Below are 15701 nucleotides of genomic sequence, written 5' to 3' on the forward strand. Positions count from 1 at the left end.
GATGGCAGATGTCCAAGGGTGTCACTGTGCTATTCAGTTACTTAAACCCTCTGTCCAAACTCAGTTTAGGGTGATTCTTGGGAAGAGGTTATTGGTGCAGTTCTAAGCCAAATTAAGATGGCACTTCAAGTGCTTATTCTATAGATTATCGTAATCACCATATAAAATCATGTCAGTATGATTAATATGCTGATAATTGTTCTTGTCACAAGCTTAACTGTGAAAAGATATGGCATTATGTTAAACAATGATCACACTTGATACATTTTCATAAATATAAACCACAAACTTTAATCTTTGGAATTCAATGTTTTCCATCCACCAAAGACAAAATAAATTCTGCACTAATTATAAGTAAAAATTGATATGACAGTTTCATATATGTGTATATATATATATTTTTTTTTAAATAATCATCTTAACAGATTGATTGTATAATTCAAATACCCTTACCTGCATTTGTACAGATTTTCAAATACAGACCCTCAGAATAGAACTTAAAACCCAATAGCATTTTGATTTTACAAGCACTCACCAAAGCTGCTGACTTTTACACTACAATGAGCTCCTAGGTTCAATACATAGTGTTAAGATACACATTATATGAAGAATCTGGCAAAATAGTGGTACACCAACATGAGTCTTAGAACCTGTGCATTTAGTTCATAGTTAATTTCCAAACATTAGAGATGCAGTGCTACCATAGATATTGCCACAAGTAAAAGTTCCTCCAGGAGATGTAAAGTTAAAGGACATATTTTTTTGAAGAAGGGAGACTTCACTATTCTCTACTGGATCTCAATTGCACAGCAGTAGGCTACAAGGTTGATCTGTAATAGCACTTATCCACAAAGTGAAAGATTTGTTACCAATAAGAACCCTTCAACCCCCTCCATAAATTTTGTTACAATCAAAATGAGCCTATCTCATGATACCTTTGTAACTATAGTAATGAAGGATGTAATGTTAAATAAGGCTTATAAGTCCCCACCTCAAAAACTAAAAATTACAACAATTCAATCACATACCCATCAAGCCCCACTGCACTTAAGTTAACTTGTGTAATCTTGGAAATCAACATCAACTAAATGTGTGTGTGGAAAATTTGTAAATAATATGCTCACCATCCTTTACAGAAGCATACTTATTACAAAAGGGGACAGTTCCAAAAGCAGCACAAGACCTGGAGCATCCCTCAGTACAGTGGTTCAGATTATCAGTATCAACAAAATCCCTTTGGAGCTAATTAATATTTAACATGCAAATCCCACAAGTTCAATATAATTTTAAGCAACAATATGTCTGTAATGTCCTCCTGTCAGTTAATAAAATGATAAAATAAAACAAGTCTACCAGATGATAACTAAAGATACTAGATTATTTAAAAGGTGTTTCAAATATGTAATAGTGACCGAGGTGAAAGTAAGTACATTGGAAAACATACAACATCTTACAGGTTATCACTAATGGTAATAGATCTATAAGGGCAAGAAAAAAAAGGCTCCATAAGGTTTGTTGGATTTCTAATTAATCAGATATAATGGGACAAAAATGTACTTGTTAGTACACACGTTCTGGCTTTGCATAGTACATGGTAATCTTCTGTGTTTTAAGAAAATTTGAAAACTATTTCACATACTTATAAGTATAATAGCACTCATGAAACATGGAAAAAAAAGTCTGACTTAGTAAGGCTAAAACAATGGTGCAAAAGTTAGAAATTGAAATGGAATGTTCCTTATAATATCTTAGGAATAAATTAAAATTAAACCACATTCATACAACCACTTTAGAAGCTACAACATGGTCTCTATGACAATCCAACACTTAAACAAAAATAAACCAAAGCACAGACCAGAGACGAGGACTAGAAACTTGAAATCAGTGTTCCACCATGAAGAATTACACCAAACCTAAGATGAGATGCATGGATAGATTTAGATCTTTAGCAGGATGGATTTTAGGTATGTCTTTCCATTCGAAGTTGGTCTGAGCTTGTTGTGTTGGGCCTCATAAACACCAAGTTACTTTGAGCCTAAGGATATCAAGTAAATGTCAGTTACTTTTTCAGTAACAAAACATAATAATAGCATCAGTTTGCTCTACGTTTAAGGAAGAACAGCACTAAAGCAAGTTTATTTCAAATTTTGGGCAAAATTGCTAGATTAACAAATAATTCAATGCAATTTTTACATTAAGAGAAAATATCTGTTGATCAACAGATGGAAGTCATGGTTTAATTTTTCAGACCAACTCTACTCTGTCTTTATTATTACACTGAAATCTCATCAAATTATATACCTTATTTTAAATTCAGGTCAATAAATGCAATACATAACATTTTGTTTGTCCTGTTTTTGTTATTTTCAATATGGGTTAGAATATATTTTGCACAAGTATAGGCTACAAATCAAAATATAAAACTGATGAGCCCTTATAAATATTCTTTTTTAATATATTTTCAAAATTGAAGAATGATTTACACACATATATTACAGGCAAACAACTACATTAACATCTATGTCTAATAAAACCTGTTAAAAGCACATAAAAGAAATTTTTAAATAACTGTACTTTATAACTTATATATAAGTTATTTAGTCTGGTGAGTGCAAAGACAGTTAAATTATGGCTTGTTTGTAAGACAGTAGGTGAAAGTAAGGATCTACATAATGAACAAAGGTGAAATAGGCAACAATAGCCTACTAAATATGACATTTGTGGAGAAAGTAAAGAACTAATCTACAAAAGACTGCTTCAAGTCAGTTTGCACTGGTTTTACTATGTGGTAGACCGGATGTGATTGGTTGTTGATTCTTGTAAAGTGATAATTTTACCAATAGCAGCCACAAACTGATGATTTCCAAGCCTGAGTACCACTAGCAATGATTTTGTGTTGATGTAAAAAAAGACTGTTTTTTGTTGTTTTTTGCCAGAATTTATCGGAGTCAGTGTGTCTGTATTATGTCCAGTCAACATGGCAAGTTCTATGTTTCATCAGTCATATGCAGTCTCTATGTTCTTTTATTCTTTCCCTGATATTTTATGAATGAAGTTTTTTGCCATCAGATGTTCATTGTTTAGTTTTGACAAGGATAGATTTCAGTGTTTTGTAAGATTTGCAGCAAACATTAACGTTGAACTTTCTGGTCACACATTAGATCTTTTCACTTTATTTTTTGCACATATTGGAGGTAAATAGTGTTGGTCTTGTTTTTATATGTCTGTGGTATCAGTTTGTATTTCTATGTTTGTCAAGCCATTGGTGATGAAAGTAGGAGGGTACCCGTTCTGTTTAAAGCATTGCATAATATGTTGGCTTTCAATTTTGATTAGTACTCCAAGACTTTCTCCACAAGTATCACATTGAATTAGGCAGTTGTTGCCCCTTTCACCTTTATTCACCATGAAAAGTGCCCAAATCATTGATAAAAGGATCTTTGTAACTTTCAGAGGGGGTATAATACTAAGAGCATTGTTATCACAGACGATTTCTTTAGGTGGCTGTTCAAAAAAACCTTCACCAACTGTTGGTGATAGACCAGTGGAAAGAAAGACTAGACAGGCTTTTAAAGTGCAACAAAAGTGAGATCATATCCTAACTGACCAATTATTTCAAGTGTAGTAAAGTTTTGAGAATTGTCAACCATACTATGTGAAGGAGGTTATAAAAACAACCTTAGTTGTATTGTTCTAACCATAAAAGCTGCAAAAGGTGGTAATGTAATGTTCTCCTAACAGGGGTTGGGTTCTTTTATAAAAGAGCAAATAACATTCAGAGTGTACCTGACTGATGTTGCTAGTAATGACCACCCCACAATGCCAAACTTCTACCTTGATGAACAAGGGTTCATCCAAAATAAAATGCAAAAATTAACTGTTCTTTTATTGTCCAAAATTGGATTTAAGCGATTGCAGTCATCTTCCTCAGCTAGCATTATTACCAGGTGATAAAAGCAACTAAGAATGAATATTCTAATGACAGCTGTGAATTAATTACAGACTATACTCCTAAAAAAATGTTACAATTGAGCATTTTATACTGTATATACAATACCAGATCCAGACTATTATCAGGATGAAAGATGGTTTAACTCAGTGTTAGGTGAGTTTCCTGCAAAAAGTGGATAGCCAGTGTCTAAAATTTACACTTTAATAAAAACAATGCAAAATTTACTCTATACAAAGTTTGTTGTTTCAGTTTTTTTTTAAAGCTTCCCTAAATCTTACCTGCTCTTCAAAACGTAATGCTGACATTGAGCTGGCTTTCTTCATTCTGAAAGGAATAAAAATGCCATCATTAGCTCAGGTTATGTACAACTCCCTGTCACTCCTATATTAACTTATAGCATCATATGTTTTGTGCTGTACAACACATTTTTGAATAGCATTAATGTTTTAATCAAAGATGGGATACTGCACATTGTACATTAATTTAACATCAAGAAATGAACATATTTTATACATTTTGCAAATACACTACTTGAAACAGTGAAATGATTATCAGTTTTCTATATTCTAGCGAAACAAAGTACAACTACTATTATTACTAAACAATGTCAATGGTATCTTTGAACTCATTTTTATGCAAAATATGTGTCAGGTGATTGTGTATGTGATCTAATATGCACACTTCAGTGTTGTATAAGTGTGAAGGAAATGCACTGTGTTATCAGTTTGAACAGCAGAATGCATAAAGAGATCCAGATTGATAGTAAAACATGGCAAGACCCTATTGAAGACATTTCCATGATGTGGAGAGCAAAAGATTAACTAAAAGGTGGTTAAACAAAAGTTGCAGTATAGTTAGTAGGATGCGACTCTTTTTGAATACAAGTACAGTTAGCTGGAGTGCAGGTTAAAACATGTTGACAACCCCACAAGACAGTTACTACTTGACGATATAGGCTTAACATAACAGCAAGCCTAGAAGTGATCCAAATGAACCAACAACCCAAATCAGCAATTAGATAATAAATAAACATGCAAATGGTCAGATATCAGCTTCATAACATTGACCATATAACAGATGACCAATAGTGTGCATTTCTCTGTCCCTTTACAACAACATCAACAAACAAAAATCTGTCACTGTTTTCATGAACATGTGAATTAGTCAAACAACATGTAGATGAATATCTTGTTTATGGATGCATCACATTTTGCACAACAACTGGATATGAGAAACACATGCATTTAGAGATTGGCAAGTACCAGATCTTTCCAATTTCACAGAGGAAAGACATGCATATGGTGATAGCAGCATGCCATTCTGGGCAGTAATCAATATTGGTGACCACACTAATTAGTTTTGCCATATGCAGTTGGCTGGTAATTTATTACAATAAAATATACTACACCCCTCACTGTGCTCATTTTATTAGCAACTTTCTAGTGAATGCAATGACCAGTAAGTTCACTAGGTTTGAATCTCATTGAATATGTATGTGATGCTCTAGGAATACACTTATCACACTACATTTAACAGTCACCTCCAAGCAGTGTTTATGAAGTGGAAACAGCTCCATAGAGGAGGCAACTATATTAGCATAGTACCTGCATCAATGTATGTAATTTAAATTTGTAGCTTTTTCCACATTTTTTACAGCCTGCTAATTCTTTAGTACCAATAAGCATTTGTGACACAGATTCCAACAGTAGGCATTTGCACATCAGTTCACAAGACACTTCCTTAACATGAATATGTACTCAGGGTGCCACGAAATTATTTAATAATAATATCTTTGTCTTGTCACAACTAGAATATAGAGAACTCTGATTATTTCGTAATTGTTTTGAGCAATATACATGTATTTTCCTTCCATCAAAGTTGAACATACCTTTACAAAGTATCAGTTACACATTTTCCTACCATTAATGTTATACAGTAAACTTTCCTATTAACAAAAAACATAGAACCCATGGATTGCAACAAAGTAATTATAATAGTAAAAAAAAACTGAACACTTTATCAATAGTGTTTCAATAAGATTAGAAAAGTAACCAATATAGTTTTGGCTTATGGCTCTACTTAACATTCTAATGCCTCTATATATAATGAAGGAAATGATCAGTGTTTTATCTCATGGAGTTGGATTTAAGAAGTACACTTGTGAGTAACCTAGTCTTCCTGAAACGATATGTATTAAAGAAACTTTTCTAAAATCATCTTTGACTTCATCATTTTCTGAATATTTTTAGAAAAGATAGAAACAGTTGCCATTGATAGTTAAAGGAAAGACCACTTTTAAAAAGTGCTTGAGATTTTGGTCAGTTTCTTTGGCCATTAAGGTTACAACTTCTCAGTTATCAATTACAAACGTAAGTATTACACACAAACTTCTGTGTTATCAAGATTGTGTAGGCACACTTATAAACAGGATTAAATACAAATTTCTGTATTGTCAAAATTGTTCAAGCACACTTGCAAACATAAGAATTGCATACAAGCTTCTGTATTGTTAAGATTGAACATGCACACTTACAAATATAAGAATTATATGTTTTACACTGGTCACACCATCACACTTTCCTACTTCAAGGCCACACTTTGTTATCAACGAAGGTGTACATCTTAGAAGTAACACATGCACGTATTCAAGTATCAAAGTTTGCACAAATACACACATCTACCTGACTCAAATTTTTATGCAGCCAACATTTTGAAACTAAACACAGTAAAATTGCTGATTATGCAGAAAAATAAAAACCAGACATTGATTATGTGGAAGAATTTGAAGTCGTGTGACCTTCACTTAAAATAAAAACAGATTAAAACTGGCATTTAAAAGGGTGTTAAGCATAATTCATGTAATCTCACCATCAAAAGTAATTTAACAAAATTTTACAAAATATTAACAAAAAAAGACTTATAAAAGTCTTTTGATAGGCCACAAATCACTAACTGGCCAACAGGCACCACTTGCCAAACAACATGTTGAAAGTTCCAAAACTAGTAATAATGACTTAGGTTTAACTTTACAAACCTTAGAAATTCATAATTGATTATGCAATCAACTACTACTTATGTAGTCACATATATATTATACACAAACAAAATGCCTTGGCTACATAATCTCGTCCTGCATGTACCATCAAAGCAACACAATATTCTTCACTGCCATCAGTTATAAATATACATGCTTCCTTACTATCAACGTTACGATACATACTTCACAAACTTAATGGTTCAATCTGCACTTTTCTACCATCAAATACATTCAGAAACACTTATTACACATATAGAAAGGGATCTAAGTTGCAAAGTAGACCTTCCTTGAGAACATGCTCTGGTTATCAGATTAATTGTATTTTTCAAGTAATGAATTAAATCTACCAAAGCACTTTTGTTTCAACATCAAAATAGTACATGAAATATAAAAGGCTTAATACAGCTGAAGTTTCATGTCGTCATGCTTTTTGAAATATACAAGGTACGGGTTTCTTACAAAATAAACAAATATAATATTTTGAAATATAACAAATACTAAAAATAAATATTCAAATAGTAACAGAACAAATCATTAATTTCAAAACCTTTTAGTTGACTTTAACTGGTACCTTTATATCTTAAACTTTCATAACATATCTATGTTTTGACTCCTACCTGATGCTCTTTTACAAGGATAGATATCGGGGATGCACAAATAAAATGCTACAAGGATAATTATAAAGCTATGAAAACCTAATGTTAAACATAAAACTTATGCAGCAACTTGTAATAATGTCAGATGACTAAAAAAAAAAGCATGGTAAAAGTTTAATCATTTGCAGGAAGTGGGAGAAACAGGCAAGCTATATTCATGTACAGACATTGATAGTGTTTCATTAAACCTTTACTATACAGACACAACACATGCTTGTCTTGAAAATAGCACTATGTCAATTTTAAATATGAACTGATAAATGTTATAGGTGATTGAGGAAGAAAAAGCTGGTTTTACCTTTTGGAGCAGTTGTCGTTGGTACTCTGATACAAAAATTCAGATTTGCCTCTTTCCCTCAGCTTCTGGACAAGCTTGGCACTGCTGTGACGAATGGAGGCCCGTAACTTGCTAAAGGAACTGCTACGTTTCAGCTTGCTGTTCACATTCTGCAGAGCACATTGGTGAGAGAGTAGAAAGACCACTACATCACTTCCATAGCCTGTTGCCACCAACAGACACAAGTACAGAAAACCACCTCTTGGCTATTAAATTTCATGTATTTAAAGAACTAATGTCCAAGAAAGTGGAAATTTAAGGATACAAGTCTAAGTATGAACTATTACTTTACCTTTTTTTTATGTAAAATGGTAAAGTGTACGTGAATGACTAATTCAAGTTCTAAAAGTGATTCCAAATATTACACAAGTATTGGTTATTAACAAGTAAGGCAATTTTGTTTAGAATAAGTACTTAAATCTACACCATAAAGTGATTTTGTATGGAACAAAAATGCTAAACTGAATGGTAGAATAGTTTTGTGTTAAACAACAAACTATACAGTAAGATGATTCTGCATGTAATAAGCTTAAACATACAATGATTTTGTATTTAAAAAAACGTTTTAAAACTATACACAAGGACAATTTTTAGTGGAACATATACTTGAAACTACGTAGTAGGAATCTTCTTGTGTTAAACAAGGAATGCCATACAATATATGAATGCAGTTTTATAACCATTAATAGTGCTATATGCATGTGCAGTTGGTTAAAGCTCCCTTCTAATGGATGGTAACATATGCCTCTACCATACTCAACTGATAAGCCATTTCTTGGAAGATGAAATGGCCAGCATGCTCATCAGAGTTGAATCTGACAAGATGCTCTAGGTAGACATTTGGCAGCATGTGATTCACCTCCAAGCAGTGTTGCTAAACTAGAAACAGCTCTGGTGGAGTGGTGTGCCATATAATTTGTTAATAAAATGATCCATCAAAGTACAACTTGCATTCTGTTTGATGTGATCTTGCATTATTAAAAAATGTTTTCTGATCATTTATTGGGTTGCACATTCTCTAGTACCACATAACAGCATTTGTATACATGATTTCCCATAATTAGCATTTGCTGACACTTGTTTTACACATAATTGAATTCAGGAGTGCCACTGACAACATTTAATGACAATAGCTAGAATATAAAAGCTATATGTATGTGTGAAACTGGTGTAGAAAAAAGCTGTTACACAAGATTTTATGTTCCCACTATTATATAGGAATATAACTATTGAATTTTGTTCTAAAAATATAATATAAAAATATAAATATTTGCAATTTAATGCAATGCTATGTCCTTATCCCAGCTTTTATACATACATATACATATGTAACAGTTTTTACATGAATGATCTTGTTGAACTGTTCTATTTCTCTGTGTGTATCTGATGAGGCACTAATGCAGGGTTGCCCTTAATAAATAATCATAGGCTAAACATAATGTAATGTTATTTGTCATTTCTTAAGAAGCCATGAAAAAGACTAAGCTGTGATTTCATATGTGCATTGAAATTACTCCTAAGAATCTCAAACTTTACAAAATGACAGAATTATTACTAGCATTTTCTACCAAAGTATTTTAGTTCATAATGCATATTTTGAATTACACTGAATACATAATTATTATCATGTTTACTAAAATAATTTTCTATTGAGCCTTATACAACCTACTAAATATTATATACCAAGTTTGATGTAAGAACACGGGGACTTGGGAAAGTTTTGTAGCTACCGCTGTATTTACTTTAATGATGACATAGTATGATTAAATATGTATTAGGTTTTGAAATTTAAACTTCTAAGCATTACAACTAAAACTCTTAAGTCAAAACCACAGTTTCAGTTTATAACAATTAAAGGCGAGTTTATTTTTTCCAATAAATACAAGTTTATTGTGAACAAAATTGAACAACCTTCACCCAGTGAGTTATCAATAATGCTAAAAAACTGCAAGAAATCAAAAATTTTGTAACAAATTTGAGATTCAAGCTGCTTGATACATAATCCAATGTTGTTATTATTTTTTGGTAAAAATGAACTATGTACAAATTAACTATTAATGTGACCTCAAGTCAGAAAATACTTGGGTTCTTGTGTAATATATCAAATACCATAAACTTAAAAGCCAAAAATCACAATAATGGTTTAACAATCAGAAGTGCAAACACATTCAAAAAATGCTGCATCTAAATTATAAATATAGATCACAACACTATGTAATACACTAAAATGTTATGTTGATTCAATAGCCTCAGAAAGGAAATACAAAATAAGAAAAGTTGGACCTTTGTTTAGTACTGAATTAGTAAAACTACATGTTATTCTTTAATTTGGATATTTTATTAGCAAGAGTTACATAGTATTTCAACACTTCTTGCAAACTACCAAATGATTTAAGTTATTATTTCTGGGGAACTAATTTCTACAACAACAATGAGCTAAATATCTCTGGTATTTTTTCTAATTAGCATGTCAAGAACATTTCCAAAGCTATATCTAATCAATAATCTGCCTTAACGTCTGAAATTTTTATCTACACTACATGTATTAATACAAACAATACATTAGTTATGGAATTAAAAAAAACACTTGCTAACAAATTCTCTGAAGATTATATTTATTATTTTTGTTATAACAAGAATTTTTTTATATCATAAAGTGGAGAAAATTAAACAAACTTAATATAAGCAATTTGCATAAAGCTTTCTTATCTTACCCAAAACATTTCTGTTGTCCTTAATTTATACAACTAAAATAAATGTATCAATCTTCATAGTTTCTACATAAATACATGGAACAATGCTTTTATTTTAAAGATTTATAAACATTTAAGCACACACTTATCTAAATTTAATTTCACATAATTTCTGAAAGTCAAATATTATACTTGTCATTTTAATATAGTGTAATGGAACTGTATGAGTAATTTTACTTTAACTACACTTTATGGATCTGCCCTTACTATTTCTTTCTCCTGCCTTGTTGGTTTAAACATTGTGCCTGTTATCTGATGAATACAACCAAAGACACAGACTAACTGTTCACACAAAAGTGGTCGTTATACCCGATAACCGCAGTACCTGCAAGTTGTTTACCTAGAACTGGACCTGCTAACCAATGTTAAGATAAATTGTTTGACTACAAATAATTGAATATTATGTTTGCTAACCACTGTACATTCAGCCAGTTAGTCTAAGAAAACACAACACTATCAACTAATCAATGTACATTCAGCCTGTTGGTCTAAGAAAACCCAACAATATCAACTAACCACTGTACATCCAGCTTATTGATCTAAGAAAACACAACACTGTCAATTAAACAATGTACATTCAGCCTGTTGGTCTAAGAAAACCCAACAATGTCAACTAACCACTGTACATCCAGCTTATTGATCTAAGAAAACACAACACTGTCAATTAAACAATGTACATTCAGCCTGTTGGTCTAAGAAAATCCAACAATGTCAACTAACCACTGTATATCCAGCTTATTGATCTAAGAAAACACAACACTGTCAACTATCACTGTACATTCAGCCTGTTGGTCTAAGAAAACTCAACAATGTCAACTAACCACTGTACATCCAGCTTGTTGGTCTAAGAAAACAAACATAGTCAACTAATCACTGTACATTCAGCCTGTTGATCTAAGAAAACTCAACAGTGTCAACTAATGACTGTACATCCAGCTTGTTGATCTAAGAGACCCAATACTGTCAACTAACCACTGTACATCCAACCTATTGGTCTAAGAAAACCCAAAACTGTCAACTAACCACAGTACATTCAGTGTGTTGGTCTAAGAAAACTGAATACTGTACATACAACTTGCTTATAAACATATAAGACTTCTAGCAATAGCTTTGAAATATCAATTCAATTTACTAATATATATATATATAATTTTCTCAAGAAACAACAAATAGGAAACCTAATACACCATAGAAAGTGCTACTAACCATGTTACACCTTTAACTCTTTCACTGCTATGTTTATAGATAAAAATCTGTCCCTCTTGCATATTTATTTTTAGAAAGACACAATAAAAAACAAAAAGCCACATTGTTCAATATTTTATTACTTAAATGAAATTTGAAATTGATAAATTTTGGGAAGTGTGAAGGGGAATATCCTTTATTCATGGAGATAGAAAATTCCAAACTCACACTTTTCAAGGCTATAATAAAGGTTATATAACACACTCCATATATGTGGCTATGGCAATGAAAGAGTTAAACTTAAAAGATTAAATAACTTTAACTTCAACTGATATTTATCAGCATCATGTGAGAAACGAATATCTACATTGTCCTTTTATTAACAATGCAAAGCCAGAGCATGGAACAATTTTACATGTATATCTGAGCCACACAGCTGTTGCAGCTTCTTGCCAATTGGGAAAGGCCTAGCTTGGAAATAGAACTCTTAGTTCTCTTTATATTTTAATGATGGCCATTGGCTAAAGATTGAAATATGCACAAACTGAGTGATACATGTGCACTAGCAGCTCAAAACCTTCCTACATAGATGCAGTCCATTCATTGACACCTTTCAAGTAGTGTCTTTAGGCAGTATATTTCATGAAGCTGATATTCACAAACGGTGATATTTTATATACCAAAATCCCTCATAAAGCTAGTATCTTCATAGAATGGTATTTCTATCATTAGTATACCACTATAGTGGTATTTCATACATTTGCTACCTTTAGAGCCTTTTGAGTAAAAAATATAAAATGTGTGTAGTACACTCAATTAATGACATACTGTATCTATAAGTAATTTGTTTTGTGTGGAATAACACGACCTGTGTCAGTGTAGTATTATACGAGTAAAATAATACTACATGTGTGTGTGTGTGTGTGTGTGTGCAGCTTTTCCCTCCAGTGAAAATAACAACCCTACATATTCTTAGAATTATGAGTAAAACATCTGAAGAATACTGCAACTGTTTTAATATTTTGAAACTCAGCAACTAATCTTTTACAAATATTACAATTGTGAGACACATTCAGTTTTATTTTTAATTAACATGCAGAAATATAGATGATAACAGACTTAAGAAATTATAAACTTGATACCAGTCAACAGCAACAGAAGAACTGAGAAATAACCAAGTACCACAACCACACCACAGGGAAACAAGGTTTCTTACTATGTATGTTGCATTAAATAAAAAATAAAATAATGCAGAAACAACAGACCTAGTATAATCTGACTTTGTTATCCTATACATGATTTGTACTCAATGCAAGAGTTAAAAATCCCAATGTACAAACCATATGAAATTAAATGATTAACAGCAATTTAACTGTAGCTTGCTTAGTGTGCATTACCCAAAAACATAAAAAATACACAGACTATTAATTTCAAAATTATATCCAAGAGTTACTAAAATTTGTGTAAACTCACATAAAGTTCCCACTTTAAGAAATAATAATTATTTTTAAAAGGTAACTTAAAATGAACCAAAAAGAATGTCTTTCTGTTCAAGAGTGTTTTTAAATCTTTCACCAAAATTTTTCTGCCCACCAATAAAGACTACAATAGTACAACAGTATATATCAAGTATAATATAACAAACAGTGTAATAATACCAAGAAAAACTATACAATAAATAACACAGTAAAGACAATATATTTTTAAAGATCACAGATATAAATGTAAAATGAAGAACAGACTACTACAGCAGTCAGCGGGGGTGAGCTTTACTCACTTCGTCACCTACATCACTCCTTTCACAAGTTACGCTGTCAAGTGACTCCCGGGACCCTTGACGACTGTTATTTTTAGAGGATGATCGTCTTCGTTCCTTAGAAACTCCACTGAATTCAGTGCCTAAATGATGTACCCCTTTCCCTATTCTTCCTGTGTCTAAAGCCTACAAGCAGCAGAGAATATAATACTCATAACCTGCTATTCCTAAACTACAAAATTAAATATTAAATTAATACAAAAGTTTTAAGACCAATCAAGAAACTAAGCAGTTTTAAAAACATTTTTAACTTTAAACTTGATATAATTAACCTACCGATCCTTTTCCTGGTTTTCTTTAAATAATACAATACAAGTGACACATAAAAATGTATTATTAAAAGTTTTGTACCTAAAGGACACCCTTTTTCCTTTATATTCATTCATTTATACACTACAAGCATGATAAGTATGATCTACGTATGCTACTGCTGGTTGTACAAAGTAATATATTTGTAATGTATGGTAAAAACACCCTAATTATTAATTAATTATTATAAAGTGTCAGACCAAAATGCATCAGTGTTAGTAAAAATAATTAATGTAAAATCTCTAGATACATAATGCACCCATGTTGGTAATCACACAGATAAGCCTTATACAGAAGTTATAAATTCCATTTGTTTTCCATCCACAAATTACAAGTGGAATATATATTCTTCTCATTAAAAATTTTAAACTTAAGTAATCAACCTTTCTTTCTAGTTTTAGCAATTACAAACAAGAAACAACACATTATTTTTATTACACTTGGTACCTAAGTCAAACATATCTTCTTTCAGCTATAACTGCAGCTCATCACCTAATTTACTATTTTAATTACTTATAAACTACAATTACTTCCACTAGTTACGTGAAACTTCTCGCATCTGAAAACTAAAATAATAGCCTTTTTAACTGGGTCTACAAAAAAAAAACTTTATAGCCTACTTGGTGGGCCAAGAGAATAAACTGAGGACTAAAGTTTTCACCTGCGATGCCTACTATATAAAAACGGAAGTTTTAACTTCTTGAACTAAGCTGAAAAGTATAATATCTTGTCTACAAATCAATAAATGAAATTTGAATATTTTCATTTGGTTCATCAAAATAAAAACTTTAAACCTAAAGTTTTATCCTTTTATACCAAGTTTACAGAAAGTTAAACTTCTGAGACTGTCTGTAATTCTAACAATTCTACCCTCTAACTATCTCGAACCTCTTTTCTTGCTCTTAGAGCACAATCTTCTAATGTTTCAGCTGCTTCATGCATCCCTTGCCTCCTGTATAGAGCTCCCAGGCTTTTTAAGGTGTTTGCAACATTTGGACTGAAACAAAATGTTCAGTTAAATAAAGCAAATACAATATAGTAAGATAGTCCAATTAAAAGAGAAAAATAAAAATGAAAGCTATAATGTGTTTTGGTAAAATATTTAGAAAAAACGACCTTTACACTCCAGATATATATAAAAGTTTTTATTATAACCAATGAAATATCCTAATATCAAACAGTTGTGTATATTAACCCTGATGAAGCCGCAAAGGCGAAACATTGGTTAAAATAAAAACAACTTCTTTTATATATATATGTAGTGTAGAGGTCATTTTTCTAAACCTTTTATCAAAATGTGTAAATCCCTCCAGTTCACTACAAACTTTGAACGCAATAATGTATACATATTTTAAACCTTTTAAAAATTTTCAATATAAAAAATAACTGTATACACACTTAGTACAAATACATTTAGAATGCTCATCAGTATTTCAGCAACAATATTTTGTTCACCTCAATTCCAATAAAGTGCCAAAAGATATCAATCCTGCCCAAAACAACTGTTTCTAGACAATTACACTAAATTATACAGGAGACAAAACTAATGCAAAATAAATAGTTTGTATGTAAATAAGACCATGCAACTACAACAACAATTAGTTTATTATAAAGCTAATACTACAAAAAAACAACTGTTGTTAATAACTAAAACAA

The 15701-nt window shown here is 31.4% G+C and overlaps 1 protein-coding gene across 3 annotated transcripts in view; it reads right to left on the reverse strand.

Moving 5' to 3' along the window:
• Positions 1-76: 76 nt before the first annotated feature.
• LOC106457653 (kinesin light chain-like) overlaps positions 77-15701 on the reverse strand; it is a 72863-nt gene continuing 57238 nt past the window's right edge. For all 3 annotated transcript variants that reach the window (XM_022383651.1, XM_013917088.2, XM_022383652.1), the window contains exons 11-15: positions 14934-15042; positions 13698-13862; positions 7944-8092; positions 4231-4276; positions 77-2035 (exon numbers count right to left, since the gene is read on the reverse strand). In XM_022383651.1, coding sequence (XP_022239359.1) covers positions 1961-2035; positions 4231-4276; positions 7944-8092; positions 13698-13862; positions 14934-15042 — 544 coding nt within the window. In that variant the 3' untranslated portion in view covers positions 77-1960. The remainder of the gene's footprint in view (positions 2036-4230; positions 4277-7943; positions 8093-13697; positions 13863-14933; positions 15043-15701) is intronic.

The sequence above is a fragment of the Limulus polyphemus genome, unplaced genomic scaffold, assembly GCF_000517525.1.
Source record: "Limulus polyphemus unplaced genomic scaffold, Limulus_polyphemus-2.1.2 Scaffold357, whole genome shotgun sequence".
In the NCBI taxonomy this organism is placed as follows: Eukaryota; Metazoa; Arthropoda; class Merostomata; order Xiphosura; family Limulidae; genus Limulus; species Limulus polyphemus.